General features: G+C 32.3%; 1 protein-coding gene across 1 annotated transcript; it reads left to right on the top strand.

The window, feature by feature from the left end:
• Positions 1-4483: 4483 nt before the first annotated feature.
• On the top strand, positions 4484-5849 carry LOC133307960 (protein ANTAGONIST OF LIKE HETEROCHROMATIN PROTEIN 1-like). Its single transcript, XM_061508540.1, has 3 exons — positions 4484-5005; positions 5083-5308; positions 5383-5849. The coding sequence occupies exons 1-3, from the start codon at positions 4484-4486 to the stop codon at positions 5847-5849; spliced, it is 1215 nt and encodes a 404-aa protein (XP_061364524.1).
• Positions 5850-16375: the final 10526 nt, after the last annotated feature.

The following is a 16375-nucleotide window of genomic DNA, read 5'->3' as shown; positions in this document are numbered from 1 at the left end:
ATAAGAGATGTTAAACTCTTTCTTACTTTTGGTGTTTTGGTTTTGTTTTATGTTTTTCCAAGTTAACAACTATTGTTATTGTTACTTTTATATTATGTTTATGAGTCTTACAATTGATGTTAGATATAGATATAAATATATGGCAAAATGATTTCTGCAGCTGCTGTACCTACAGCAAGCAAGGATCCGCGTCCGGATCCTAGGATACGGCACCAGATCCTGAGTTTTTTTTTTTTTTTTTAAATCCGTGGAGTCCACTTTTTTGTGTCAGCTGTAGATAACATTTTCTACGACAGCTGCAGAAATGTTAAGCCCTAGATATATATATATATATATATATATATATATATATATATATATATATATATATATATAGTCGAATATAATTTTTTATCTTAGGTAATAGGATCTTACGATCCGTGTCGATCCCACGATTTACGATTTTCATATCCCCTCCGGATCTTGCATAGAATCTCGATTTTAACAACATTGGATATGGGTGTTTAGATCTGTTTCCTTCTATTGTAATGTATCTCGATATTAGACTTATTTAAATGAAGGGTTTTTTTTTTTTGTAACATTAATAAACTTGATCTATTTGGGATATGGGTGTTTAGATCTGTTTCCCTTTATTGCAATGTATCTCGATATAAGACTGATTTAAATGAAGGAATAACGCAAATGCTAAAATAGTATTATCCAAAAAAAAAAAAAGGAATATCAACATAGTAACAACAATATTAACGATGTGGACATGTGGTGAAGAATATCACTCGTTAATGGAGTGGAGGTATATATAACAAGCGAAAATAGATTCTCTAGTGTGAAAAAATGGTCATGTGATTATGTTATTTGATCACAACCTGTTATTTACAAATCATATATTTTTTCTCTTATCTCATCATTAATGAGTGATTATAGTCAAATAATATTATCACATGATTATTTTTTTACATAAGAAGACTCAAATCCATAACAAGCAAGAAAATTTCCTGACCCTATTAAGGTGTGAGACAACGAGCTCACAAGTGTGTGAGGTGGCAAGTGCGTAGAAAACAAAAATCAGATATAAAAAGAACTTTTGTCCCATATTGAGGGTGCAAAAGCTGGGCCTTTATATTGAGGCTAGACTGATCCAAAACAAAACCTTTTGATAAAAAAGTTTCCAAAGTGAACTTCGTCCATTAGAATTAAATAAATAAATGAAACATAACCAAACTACTTAAAATTAATGAGACTCTCATGGAGCATAAAGTTTCTTATCTAGTGAAATAAGAACAGTACTGACTCCGATAGAAACTCAGCATCCTTGGTGGCTGATGTGCTGAAAAGGACAATCGCTGGCATGCATTTGTGTTATGTTTGGGTGGCAACTGAGGTTTATTGACCTGAATTGCACTTCCATGGGAAACCCAACGTGATTCAAGTAATTTAGTCGTGGCCTCATTTGTTGGGCTGTGTAGTTTAAAGCCTTGCTTAGGCGAAAGGTATAGTGTAGCACCTATCATCGTTGACATCAAAGCTAGCACGCTTAAACCTAGTCCTTGTCTGATATGGTGAAACCTTTTTCCCTGCAACAAAGACACAATTGGTAGCGCTCACCAAAAAAAAAGAAAAAAAAAAGACACAATGGTAGCACAGGTTAGATATATATGTCCTTAACTTCAATCACCGTGAACCCATGATTTTGATTCATAATTAAACTTTTATTTAAGTCGGAAAAAAATAAGAACATGTAACATCGGTAAGATTGCTGGTTTATAATCGGAGGGTCGGATTTTAATTCGAGAAACAATCTTTGTATAAAAAATACTGAAGAGATGAGTCAACCCTCCCCTGTGCTTATTATTTTGAAATTTTAAGAAAATCTCATTTTTAATATCGAAATAAAGCAAATTCAACGGTTTCCTTCAGAAAAAGAACAAAAATAGAATGTTCAAAATAATTTTGCAATGCCTCTAGCTTTATATTATAGCCCAAAAAATGAAACAATCTTTGGGCCGAGACTCTACTTCAAGAGTTAGAAGTCCTAGATTATGACAATCTCTGTATCGTTTCTCTCTCTGCTATTAGATTACGTTACTCACGTGACCAATTCAAAGTCTTGGACCGCTTCCATTTGCTTCATCATCCTTAAGCTTGAGGGGGGAGGAATATTAGAGTATTATGGATACCAAACTTGCCTATGTCTACTTTACTGTTGAATGCATATCATACATATTATGTTAGTGCTTCAGTTACCGATGACTATAACAGCTTAAAGAAGCTTTTCGGTAATAAAAATCAGAATCTTCAGAGGCATGTTTTCTCTCACTCTCCTTTTCTGCCCTCTATTTTCCGTAACTTTCTCTCATTTCCAATTACAGTTTCATTATTTTATTCAATTTAGATTATTTTCACTTTTATTCTTATTTTGAAGGGAATATTATATTTACAAATTTTTGTTTACAAACTCTTATAAACTATACTATGTCTTATCGGCAAGATACTCTAAGGCTTTGTTTGGGAGTTGTTATTTGGAGGGGAAGGGAAGGAAATGAGAGGTTTTGGTGATACGATCTCCTCTGTTTGGGAGTTTAAAAAAAGAAGGGGGAGGTAATTAAAGATTTTCATAAATCCTCCAAAACCCTCATCTTTATTAAAATTGAAGTTCCCCCAACTTGGGGGGTTTTAAGAGGTAAAACATTTTAAATTACTTAATTACCCTCATTCAAAACAGAGCAATCTCTCTCGTGCACGCTGGTTCGTGGACATCAAACCTCAAATTTATTTTTTATTTTTTATTCTTTCTCGGTAACCAAACACTAATTAGGGTTTTGCTTCTTTGATTTTGTGTTATTCTAATGCATATTTTTTTAAAAAATTTGTCTGCACAAATAAATGTCGAGCTCATTTTTTCCTGATTTGATCGCTCAGTATTAGCAATTTGGGGAAGCACCTTCAAAGTGGATTGACCCAACACTACACACGTTCGTCGCTGAAGAAAAAGGTTTGATTTCTGGAGCTCATTCTTGTTATGCGATTTAAAGTGGTTTGTTTTGGGTATTTGTTTGGTGCTTCTCTCTCAGCCACCACTCCTTGTGCCTTTTTGTTTTTGGGTATTTTTTATAGAGTAAGCTCTTCCTCTGTATGATGATTTTTGTTTGATAGTTATTGTTTCTGATCTGTTGTGACCAGAATGAGGAAGCTCAGAATTCCAAAAGGGCTATTTGGTTGCGTTAAGATTTTGTGAAAAATGAACGGGATTTAGTTTTGAAATTATGTATGTTTATGTTTGATTAAATGCCCATGTGATGTTTGATATATGTTCTGAACCAAATTGGACTTCCGAGAAGCATGTTGAACTTGAATGATCATATAACATATTTATAAGTTATTATTCCCTTCTCATGTCAGCATCACGACCCCTGCCCACACTTGCATGCTCAGCACCGTAGAAATTTCACAAAATAAGATCAATTTTCACATTTACCACCCTCAATAACCAACCCTCTCTCTCTCTCTTCAGATGATGCTAAACCAACTTGGGTTTCAATTTAAAACTTGTTTCAGATTCTCCTACGTGAACATGAGGTGTGGGGAACAATGTATTATTCTTGTAACCACGACCCTTCCCTGTTTAGTTCTTAAACTCATTGTTGTCCTGCATTTGATTTTTAAATCTTTGAAGCCTTGTGATAGTATAAAACTCATTTTGTGCAGTCACCTAAAAGTTTAAAACTTAGAATTTTTAAGTGTTAAGGTGAAACCTTTACCTTAGTTGTTGTTAAGGTAAAACGTTCGCCTTATTAGTTTAAATTGTTAGAAGAGTAGGTTTTTGACAAATTATAATATAGTTAATGTTAAATATTGCTAAAGAAATTTGCCTAATAAGTAATAATCTTAGTAATTACGTTTAAAAAAGAAAAGACTAAAATAAAAATTTAAAAAAACTCGTAAACATTAAAATGCAGATGTTATTTTTATCATTTCTTCCTCCTTATATATATATATATATATATATATATATATATATATATATATATATACTCCTTTTATATATGTATATAAATATATCAAACAGTAAATTGACAAGGTCAATATCATCACCATAGTAATTGTTTCTACTATCTAGACCTCTCGATAAATACTAGTACCACTCATCAAAATTTCTGGGACAAATACTAGTATATGTCCCTCACTTGACAGATAAAGTACTAGAAGCTTCTGTAATCCACTGCATATACTCCAATACATAGATTGTTGATATTTACACGCTTCTGTTTTTTTTTTTTGGTAAAGTGTTAATTTAATTGTCGTATAAATAATCCATAATTCTGTACCTATATAACTTTTGGGTAAATATAATATTGTATTTCTTTGAATTTTGTATCTAGTTTGTGGCTACTGCAGTATAACTTTTCACTTGTACAACTATTATTCATATTAACTTTTCATTTTTTCATAATATTCATATTAACATATAGATGGTTTGTCTGTATAGATGGATAATCTTCGAGAAAAGATAAATCGTGCGTTGTTTATATGGAGAGAAAGACGTCGAATGGCTATTGTTCATGTCATATGCCTTGTAGTTTATTACTACATGATTAGAATTCATCCTCAAAGTAGGATAGTTGATCGTACAATGATCTTGGAGAAAGAGAGAGCACGAGAAAAAATAATGAAGCGAATTGCTAGTAGTGAAGGACGTAAGATAATAAGAATGGGGCCTATAGCCTTTTTGGACTTGTGTGCAATGTTAGAACGAGAGGGTGGTCTCCAATCAACCCAACGGGTAAGTATAGAGGAACAAGTTGCCAAAACCCTTTATATCCTAACACATAATGTTAGAAACCGAGAGGTTCAATTATGGTTTCGACGCTCTGGTGAGACCACTAGTCGGCATTTTCATCGTGTGCTTCGATCAATAGTGGAGTTAGAAGACAAATATCTTAAACAACCAGATGGTTTACAAATTCCTATAGAAATTTTTGGAAGCAATCGGTTTAACACATTTTTTAAGGTAAAAAATTGTTTTCATATTTAGATTTAAAAACATATATAGTTAAAAATATATTGATGTTATAATAACAATGCCAGGATTGTGTCGGGGCAATTGATTGTACACATGTTCGTGTAAAAGTTCCATTGATTGAAGCCTCTAAATATCGTGGTAGAAAAGATTTTCCAACACAAAATGTGTTGGTTGCATGTTCATTTGACCTAAGATTTACTTATGTTCTGCCTGGATGGGAGGGCACTGCTTCAGATTCAAGGATACTAAAAGATGCACTACGCAGAACAGATAATCTTAGAATACCTAGAGGTAATTAGTAAATTTTTTTTCTATAATTTTCCTCTTGTTTCATTAGATATATCTTAGCAATATTTTTTTAATAGGTAAATATTATCTCCTTGATGCTGGATTCATGTTGAGAAAGGGGCTGATCACACCTTACAGATCAACACGCTATCACTTGAAAGAATTTTCCTCAAGAAACCTACCTCGAACACCTCAAGAATTATTTAACCATCGCCATTCGTCCTTACGTAATGCTGTTGAAAGGGCTTTTGAGGTTTTGAAAAAAAGGTTTCCTATTATTGCTAGTGGCACAGAACCAACTTATGAAATCAAGACACAAAATAGGATTATCATAGCATGTTGCATTTTGCACAATTATTTGATGATGGTCGACCCTGATGAAGAGTTGGTTGCTGAGGTGGATGAAGAGATTTCTGAACAAAGTGTATCTGAACAACATGGAGATATCCATATAGACGAGGATGAGGATGAAGAACATACTCGTTTAGGAGAAATTTTAAGAAATTCTATAGCTGATGCTATGTGGAGAGCTTATAGACCATGATTAGGATTATTATGTATTTTTTGACTTAATGAATTGATGTTTTGTAGTTAGGGGTGTATTATCATGAATAGATCTGTTACCCATTTTATGTTGTTCTATTATTATCAATTTTGTGATTGTCAGACATTGATTATACTTAATGCTGGATTTTGCATATGCTTAATGTTCAATTGCTACACTGCTCAAATTTTATTTAGGAATCATGTCTGAGTCGGAGACTAAGCGAGAAACATGGACACAAGAGATGGATGATGCTCTTGTTGATGCTTTTTTGCATCAACAGAACGATGGAAATAAAGTTAGTGGCTCTTTTACATCCAAAGCATATGAAACCATCATAAAGGAGTTGCAACAAAAATTTGGACGCTCATTTGAGAAAGAAAAGATTAAGAGTCGTTGGAAATTAGTAAAAAGACGTTTTTCCAAGTGTTATGACTTGTTCAAGAATGGCTTGAGTGGATTTGCTTGGGACCCAATTACAAAACAATGGTGCGCTGAGCCTGAAGTTTGGCAAAAGCTAATTGAGGTATATTATGAACTTTCCTTGTTTTCATCCCTTTCTTGTTTTTGCTTAAAAATATTTGTTCAACAATTATTATTGTATAGGCTAAGCCTGAAGCAAAAGAGTGGATGGGAAAGTCTATTCATAATTATGACAAGTTGATGATCGTGTGTGGAGGAGACAGAGCCACTGGACAACTGCTGAAACTGCCAAAGACATTAGAAACAAAAGGCCATTTCCTGGTGAATTTGAGTCCATAGAAACCATTGATGTGACCGTAGAGAGTGCTCAAGAGGTTGGCAATGAAAATGAAGTTACATCACCTGAAGTACAAGATACTCGCAGTCAAGAGGTTAAATCTAAAAGGGCTAAAAGGTCAAAGGATGAAGAAGTTGAAGGGATAAAAATGACACTTCAAGATATTGCTGGAGCTCTTAAAGAGGGTAATGCAGCTCTAAGAGAGAGTAATGAAGCTCTAAGAGAGAATAATGTTATTTATGAGAAAGTTCAGCAGAAGCTTCCAATTCCTGAAGCTAAAATTTGGAAACTTTTAGAAGATTTGAAGATTGAGAGGCAAGTGTTCACCCGTGCATATCTTTATCTTCTTGATAATCCTGAGAGGATTAGAGCAATGATTGGTTGTCCTCCACACAAACGCAAGGACTTGCTACTTGAGATGGTGCTTGGTCCTGTTGGTCCCTTGAGGTAATTGTTGAAGTTGTAAAAAATGTATTCTTTGTTGGACTTTGAAATTGAAAATTATTTTTTGTCTATATTTTATCATTTATATTTATTTGATATTTATTTTTTTCTGTTGTAGGATGTCCCTGAATCACTAGATGGGATGCCCTTTACCAATCCAGGTATTCAAATGTTACATTTTTATTAATAAAGAGTAAAGAGAATATTTTAAATAAAAATCGATATTCAGATTGCCTTCATTTTGTTAAACAACTTTTATATATACAGCATTTTTCGTTTGAAGAAATAGGGAAACATATTCAGATGTTTGATTACTACTCTAATTAAGGAATTGGGCCGAATCAATTTTCTGAGTTGCCAGGCTACTGTTCCACGAGCATATAACTCTTTGGATCGGGTTGCATGAACTGTTGAATGCTTGAATTGTCTATTGCGCATTTTTGTCCAAAAAAGAGAACTAGATATACCTTTGTTTCCTGCAGAGTCAGAAACAGTCAAACACTAGCACTATTTGATAATATAAACATACATATTCACACGCATGTATATAAAGGTGAATGAAAAATAGAGTGAAGGTGGGTTAAGTGTAGTTATAAACTAATATTTGATAATATAAACATACATATTCACACGCATGTTTATACTATTTGATAATATAAACATACATATTCACATATATATCCAATTACAGTTCAAAAAGCATGCCTTGAATTGAAAAAAATTACCTGTTTTCCTTGCTTCTAATTACAAAGAATCAATGGTTGATAAAAAGCAATTATGCTTCTTAACCAAGGTTAAAAAGCAGTGATGCGAGATGTTTACAGCTTTGAATCTCAACCCTTTCACAAAGTAATCCAATCTTGAACATTGAAAACCAGTTAGTTAAATAAAACATCAAATTGCTCATATTGATGATCAGAGCATATAGTTAATTTGCTTTCATTTGGTTTGTGAGTATGTAGATTCTGAAGTGGAGAAGATTGAGTATTCTTTTATAAGACACACAGCCATGGAGCTTTTTCTGTTGTGGTTCATATTGCTCTGGAGCTTTTTCTGAAATTTGTCTCTGATTATTAATTGATCAAACTATTTGTTTTTGTGTTCTTAGCTGAAGCAATTATCATTGTTTTGCAGAGATGCAAGCACTTTGAGATTGGTGGCGATAAGAAGGGCAAAGGAACTTCTCTTTTTTAAGTGGAGAATTAGGATTTGCATTTTTTTTGTTTTCATAATATTGGAATGTTGTTTTTCTATGAATTTTTGGTAGCTATATTTTATTTTTTGCGATACATTTTGTGACTGAGAAATGAAGACTATTCCTAATATCATAGACTACTTGTTTCCATTCCTTGAATGATTGCAATCCTCAACTTTATGCCTTTAAACTGTAATGTTTCTTTGTTAGTTTTCAAAAAGCACATATTTTTGGATTCAATCTTTACTAGCCATTGATGGTATCCTGAATCCGGTGTAGAAACCTTGTTGGAGAAATCAAATTCCAACAGTTTACTTTTCCATGATGCTTGCGATTTCAAAATCTCCAAGAGTAGAAAACCATTTAACAACCAATCAAAATAGCTCTTCTAAACGTACCCAAAAAAAATTGCTCTTCTAACTTGTATAAAAATAATTTATGTATTACCATTTCAGAGAGGGAAAATAAATTTTAGAAGGAGAAAATAATTTTTAGAGGGAGAATATTTTTTAATAAAAATTACATGATTAATTTTTTTTAGAAATTTCTAATTTAGAGAGAGAAAATAATTTTTAGAGATAGAAAATAATTTTTAGAAGGAGAAAATATTTTTAGAGGGAGAATATTTTTTAATAAAAATTACATGATTAATTTTTTTTAGAAAATTTTAATTTATAGAGAGAAAATAATTTTTAGAAGGAGAAAATAATTTTTAGAGGAGAATATTTTTTAATAAATGATTAATTTTTTTTTTTAGAAATTTTAAACTTAATTTAATTAGTAATGTATAATAATTGTATTGATTTTTAAGAAAAATGGTAAAATGATAAAAATATCTCATTAATCTTCCATTTCCCTCCCATTCCATTTTTTCTACTCCCAAACAAGGGAAGGAGATACCCTCCAATTTCCTCCCCTTCCTTCCCCTTGGATCCCCTTCCTTCCCTTCCCCTCCAAACTCCCAAACAAAGCCTTATTATCTTACTTATAAGATACAATGTAGTAAATTTGTCAATATAACTTTTCTCTGTTTCGAAATTGGTTTCATTTTTCCGTACAAGTTAACTCGACCAGTCAAATAGAATCATAGAAAAGGCATAAAACCATCTGAATTAATTGCATGTGAGTATTGGAAGGTGACTTACCAGCAAGTTCTCATCAGGTTTTTCAATGTTATGCTCAGCAGAAGCAGTAGCTTCCATTTCCTCACATTCGCTCATACCAATGGAATGTCTCTCAAAAAGTTTGTTGCCGTACACCATTTGCAATTCTTGAAGCGTATCTTCTTTGCGCAACACACGCCACCTACACTTCCTTATCTTGCAGCCATGCATTAGAACTGTTGTAAATATCGGTTATTTAATTATTACTATTTGTTGTATTGGGTCAAGTCCATTAGATCAAGTATTAGGGTTTTTCATTCTCTATAAATAGAGACCTCTTTGTACAGATTATTTACACAATTTAATAATATTTCAAATATCTTTTTCTTTCAAGTTGGTATCAGATCTTTCGATCCTGAAGGCTCTGCTTCCGCAATTACCTCCGTTAAACAGAAACCTTCTTTCTTAGCCTCTTGCCGCCATTAGTCGCCACCGGAAAATTTTCCGGTGGACCTTTTCGACCAAGATGACCAGTTTTCAAATCCTTTTTCTCTGATCTATCAACTTACGGACGTGTTATAATCGTTTGACGACCGGATCTTCCCAAAACAACACAAGGCCGCTACTGTTCATCGCGTTTTGGACACTTTTCCGGCAACCTTTCAACTCCGACCGGCCACAGACAGGTTTGCGACCGTCGGACGACCTCGCCGCAGAAATTTCAGCTCCATCGGCCGCCGCACTTGCTCTCACGCGCCGCCACACTCCCGACGAGTGAGGCCCACTCGCAGACACCTCCACCGGCGGCGCGTGGAGGCGCGTTGGCCACTTTTTCCAGCTCCGACCAAAAAGTTTTCTGATCTTCTCCTCATCCTCTTTCTGGATCTGTGCTCTCCTCTCAGATCGGACGTCGTTTGGTATTTTTTTGTGATTTTTGGCTTTTTGGTGTAATCCTTTGACCATTTTTGTGCAGTGTGGCCTCTTCTCAAAGGAGTTCCTTTACAAAGTTTTTTGATCTTCTCCTCATCCTCTTTCTGGATCTGTGCTCTCCTCTCAGATCGGACGTCGTTTGGTATTTTTTTGTGATTTTTGGCTTTTTGGTGTAATCCTTTGACCATTTTTGTGCAGTGTGGCCTTTTCTCAAAGGAGTTCCTTTACAAAGTTTTCTGATGGAGCATCTTCTAGACATAAGAGAGATGATCGATGATGTTCTTATTGTAAAAGAACAAGTCATATCAAGGATCTATTCTTTCGCCTCCATGGAAAGCAAACTGTCTTAGAAAAGATGGCTAGGATGCGTGGTCAACCACATTTTACTAAAATAACTTCTGCACCTAATGAGACCCAACCTGCATTTCGTCCAGATGAGTTGGAACGACTCTGAATCATCTTTGATTCTCTGATTAAGCCATCTGATACTAGTGCTTTGACTATGACTGGTATGAGCTCCAAAACTTATTCTTTCCTTTCTTCATGTAATGATTTTAAACATTCTTGGATTGTTGATTCTGGTGCTACTGATCATATGGCTTGTTGTGTTGACTCCTTTACTTCTTATCATCCCACCATTGGAACTCATACAATAGCCGTAGCTGATGGCTCACATACACCAGTTGCGGGTTCTGGTGACATAAACTTACAGCAGTCCTTACATCTTAAAGATGTTCTTCATGTTCCTAAACTCTCCACAAATCTTCTTTCTATTCATAAAATTACAAAAGATTTGAATTGTACTGTAACCTTCTTCCCTACCCATTGTGTTTTTCAGGATCTCGCCACGGGGAAGACGATTGGTAATGCTAAAGAGCAAGGTGGGCTGTACTAACCTTAGAGTCCAACCCTAACAAGTTAGCAACTTCTTTTAATGCATCTCTCCACTTTTGCACCTTATCTTTGTTTCCTACAAAAAAAAAAAATCATGTTTCCTAAATACTTCTGCAAAACTACCCATTTAATTCCTTACATCAGAGGGATCCACATCGTAGAAGATTGGAAACACTTCTTGTTCCAACATATGTTTTGATTCAAGAATCTTAACTAACTCATCCAAACACCAAGATGAGGAAGCATAGTTTTTGGAGATTATGACAATTGCAGAAAGAGATTCCTCAATTGCAACGAGTAGTTTTTGTGAGATGACTTCACCTCTTGCAAGTTCTTCATCATCTTTTAATGTTATTAGACTCTTGCGCACCAATGCTGCATATAAGTGTTCAGTGAAACCTAAACGTGTATCTTCTCTCTAAAACTCAAGAAAACATGGTACTTTCATTTTGTGTTTTTGGAACAATTTGCCATTGAAAGTCTTTTGATTTCAATCTCTAGTTCAAAAATAGAATAAGCACCTAAACAGTAAACACAAAACAATAAGGCCAAGTTAATCAAAAACTACATTCATATACACAACGACAACTTCCACAATGCTAACAATTTTCAGTCTAAGGAAATTTTTTAAAATTTTGCTAAAGTTAAAAAAATGATATTATCTTTTGAATACATTTATTTTAATCACTTCTTTATTATATTTTTAAGTTTACTCCAAATGAGATTATTCATCAATACCGGTGAAATGACTTTTAGGCTTTGATGTAGATTGAGGTGAACCATTTAAGAGTTGTTGTTACGTGAAGGATGTAGTTACAGCTCAGCGTGAAGTGAAAGAGCTGTTTAAATATTAGAGTTAGTTGTTAGGATGTTTGAGTTTGTTAAGAAGTTGCATATTCTGTTAGACGATTGTGTATAGCTTTAGATAGAATAGTATAAATGTGAGAATGTAAAGGAACTTGAGGTATCAGATGAATAATAACAGTTTTGTTCTCTTTATGAGTTTCAAGGTTCATCCTTATTTCTTTATCTTTTATCATTTACAAATTCTTGAATCTGTAACATTTCTAACAAAATATGCAACTTCCTAACAAACTCAAACATCCTCCTAACAACTAAATCTAATATTCAAACAGCTCCTTTACTTCAGGTTGAGTTGTAACTACTTCCTTCATGTAACATTGTCCACATGAGTGGAGTCTTCATGCACCGTACATGTGATTCTTCCTTGGGAAGAGGTTGTTTTTTTTTAAACAGTTTTAATTTAATTTAAATTAAGATATTAAATTATTAAATTATTAAAATAAATCATGATATTAAAATATATTCATGTCTATTAAAAGAAAAAAATTTAGAAAATATTTTCGCCTATGATGCACCAACACTTCAAAATACCTGACGTATCGTGTCCAATACTTTCCGACACTCTAACACACATTGTAGAGACTCAAAAAAGAGTTTGAGGGTTGTGTAGTGTTGGATTTTTAGTTCCAACTACTAGATTCGTTAGATTATGATTTTATTGAGTTTAATATAAATATTTGAGATATCTTATGTTTCTTTGCAAAATTGATGGATATTATAAGTTTATTTTCATTTTTTTGTTGAATTATTGAATATTAAATATAATATACACTACATAAATTAAAAATATTATTTAATATCAAAACGTGTCCTAGCGTGTCGAAATATAAAATTTTTTAAAATTAATGAGTCGGAGTGTCGTGTCGTGTCGTTTTCCATGTCTCGTGTTGGTGTCGGTGTAACATTGGTTTTCGCTATCTATTCTCTATAAAAAACAAACAAAACAAAGGAACAATTAACAAATTAAAATAATGGACATTATTGAAAGTTCATAGAGAATGGTGAGTTAATTAAGGGACCGTGTGGAATTTGGCGTTTTTCTTCTATTGTTCTATGCTATAAAGCACCGACACTTTAAAAATTCTGACGTGTCGTGTCCGACACTTCTCGACACTCACCGACACTCCAATACTCGTTGCAAAGACTCAAAAAAGGTTCAAAGGGTACATTGAGTTGCATTTTAAATTCTAACTATTAGATTCGTTAGATTACGATTACGATTTTATTGAGTTTAATATAAACATTTGGGATATCTTATGTTTCTTTGCAAAATTGATGGTATTATAAGTTTAGATTTATTTTTTTATTAAATTGTTGAATACTAAATATAATATACACTACATAAATAAAAAATATTATATAATATCAAGATATGTCCTAACTTGTCAAAATTTAACATTTTTTAGAATTAACGTGTCAGAATATTGTGTCGTGTCGTATCCCGTATCAGTGTCGGTGGAACATTAGGCGCTGGGGTAAGTTTTATATTGAGCAGCTTGCAGGCAGGCTCCACCACCTGTTGAAATGCAGAGTAAGTAATCAAAGAGCCTTTATATATGCCCCAAATCTCAAGAGATGCAGAAAAATCAACTTGCCACATATAATATTAAGATATAATGGTGTCATAACGTTTTCAAAAATAATAATTTAATTTTAGTATAAAGAACAGGTATATATGATTATGAATTTAAGATTTTTTTTTGATAAAATCAGTTTACTTTATTTTTATCTTTCAGAGAATAAAGAACAAACATTGAAAAACAAACATTTTTTTATTCCCAAACCCATTATCTATTATATACACGTACATATGATATAATGTGTTATTAGGATTTGGAAATTGAAACAAAGAAATATTTATTTATTAAATATACACATCTTAAAATCTGTCTTATAAAATATACTTTTTATGGCTGATTAACTATTTTGCCCATTTTTTTATAAAAAAAAAAAATATGAATTTGCTCCTCTTTTTAAATTATATATCAGTCTGTGTTATTTCTCAAATTATATATCAATCTGCTATTATTTTATTAAAGTACTATCGATATTTACTCAATTAGTCATTTACAGGAATAAATGACTTACCTAGAATAAGGATTTTATCAAATTTTGGTCGAATAAGGACAAATTAAGATATAGTTCAAAAAAAGAGAAATTAATATATAATTTGAAAATGAAGTAAAGTGATAAAAAAAAAAACGGAAATCAAATGATCAATTAACCATTTCTTTACTCAGAATTCATCCTAAGCACAAAAATAAAATGTCCATGATTGGTTTGTTTAACATGCATGATGTATTCCCAACCGGCTGAAAATAGCGATGACTTGGGTAAATGAAGTCCACTCACATGGATAATGGATGTGGTGGCAGTCCAAAGAAGCCCATATAATTACATCATTGATCACCCAAGCCCATATAATTTCACCTTCAGCTAACCAGAGGTCAGTATGGTAACTCCCCAAAGCTTTTGTTTATATTATTGTGTCTCTCGTCTTTGTCAGATCAATCTACTTTACTTTTATGGAGCATTTGAAAGAGGAGAAATTTTTTTTTTATTCAGGAATCTTGATTTTCAAAAATATAATTTTTACATTCAGTTTATGATAATATCCGAAAATACAAAATTTAGAAAAATTCAGTTTCTCGAAAATCTCAAAGAATTCCACATACCAAACGACTCCTTACACGAAACAGATCTATATTTTCATTCTATGACAAGTTCAAGTAATATTAAGTCATTATTAGAATTGGCCTTATAATGAGAAAATTGAATAGTTTACATGAGGTTATAAATTTGAATACGAATACGATCATTATATCGAAAAACAAATAAAATAAAAATAGTAATAGTATGAAGGGTTCGTTTTTTCTGCAGTTACTACAAATAAGTTATCTGCAGTAAGTCCAATATGACGTCGTTTTGGGGCGGAAATCATGGTATTTTTGTAATTTTAATTTATTTCAGAGTTATAATAGTCTTTATATTTATAATTTTTTAAGATTTCAATCCCAAAACGACGTCGTTTTGGGAATAAATGCAGATAACTTATCTACATTAACTGCGGAAACATTTTTCTCTAGTATGAATGAGAAAAGGAAAAGAAAATATTTCAATTCTTACTATCCCAATTTCTCAATATTCTATCTCCCAAATCTTCTTCTTCCTTTAATTATCACAGTAATTCCCTTTAGCAACTGCTACATAAACAAATGAACAATTTTATTGAAACTGCTACAATACAAAATATTATAAACTCATATACAAAGCATTGAAAAGAGAAAAAGATTCGCTATGAAGTATGAATAGATATTTCTACGTATGTTCCCTATATAACAAGAAAAATCCTCTTAAGTCCTGAATTCACGCGGTGCCGAAACTTTAGAGTTAGTTTTATAGTTCTTCAAGAATATTATATCAAATTCAACACCAATCAACAACTTTTTCAAAAAGGATGACTAGAGACAATAACGTGATTGTAATTTATTACTTTCTTGTACAATTGGGACAAGTTATGAGCTTATGTCACACAATTTAACTATATAAAAGGCATTCAAACCTGTCAAGCTTATTTAATTAGTGAGACATAAAGAGAAGACAAATAAAATGTTCAACAGAATGCAGGTCATAACGTAGGCATTAGGCGTGTTGATGCAATAAAAAAATTCAACAAATTAAATATGTGCCACAAACGGATATGATTTTTTCATGTTATGACTTGATCTAAAGTAAGGTAATATTTTAGTTATCAAAATATTCAGTTTAAGAATAATATTATATATTCTTTTGTCCAATTCAATTGAATTCCTATAAAAAAGTGTAAGTTGCTGCCTTCACCAGAAGCAAGCTCCTCCGGTCATTGTCTTTTTGGTATTCCTTGTATATCGTGGATTAGTACCATTAAGGGAGCAAGCAAATACTAATAATTAAGAAGAAAAAGTGAGATAAAAAAGGTTTTGGTTGTTGTTGCCACCATGAATTTTTTGAAATAGAATTCAATTCGTTGACCACCGTTTCAATTATTGGTGTAAAATACTCACTGATTTGGCATTACAGTTGTAAAACTATAATAGTTTATGAGAAAATAAAAACAAATTATTACATATTCATAGTTTATTATATGGGTATCTCTCCATATGCTCTTTTTTTAAGAAATGACACTTGTTATTCGTAATTTCTCTTCTTTTAAACATTAAATTTTATTTCTTTTGAATTGATTATATATGTCTTCTTTCTAATTTTAAATATTCTATACTTTTTAGATTATACTTGAATTAATTATACAAATTTTCTCTATAATTATATATATTTTCTCTCTTAAGAATTTATCTTT

Source organism: Gastrolobium bilobum, unplaced genomic scaffold (assembly GCF_033153095.1).
Source record: "Gastrolobium bilobum isolate Gb01-03AN ecotype WA unplaced genomic scaffold, APGP_CSIRO_Gbil_v1 utg24596, whole genome shotgun sequence".
NCBI lineage: Eukaryota > Viridiplantae > Streptophyta > Magnoliopsida > Fabales > Fabaceae > Gastrolobium > Gastrolobium bilobum.
Note: the sequence above shows the minus strand (reverse complement) of the source record. Positions and strands in the feature narration are given on the sequence as shown.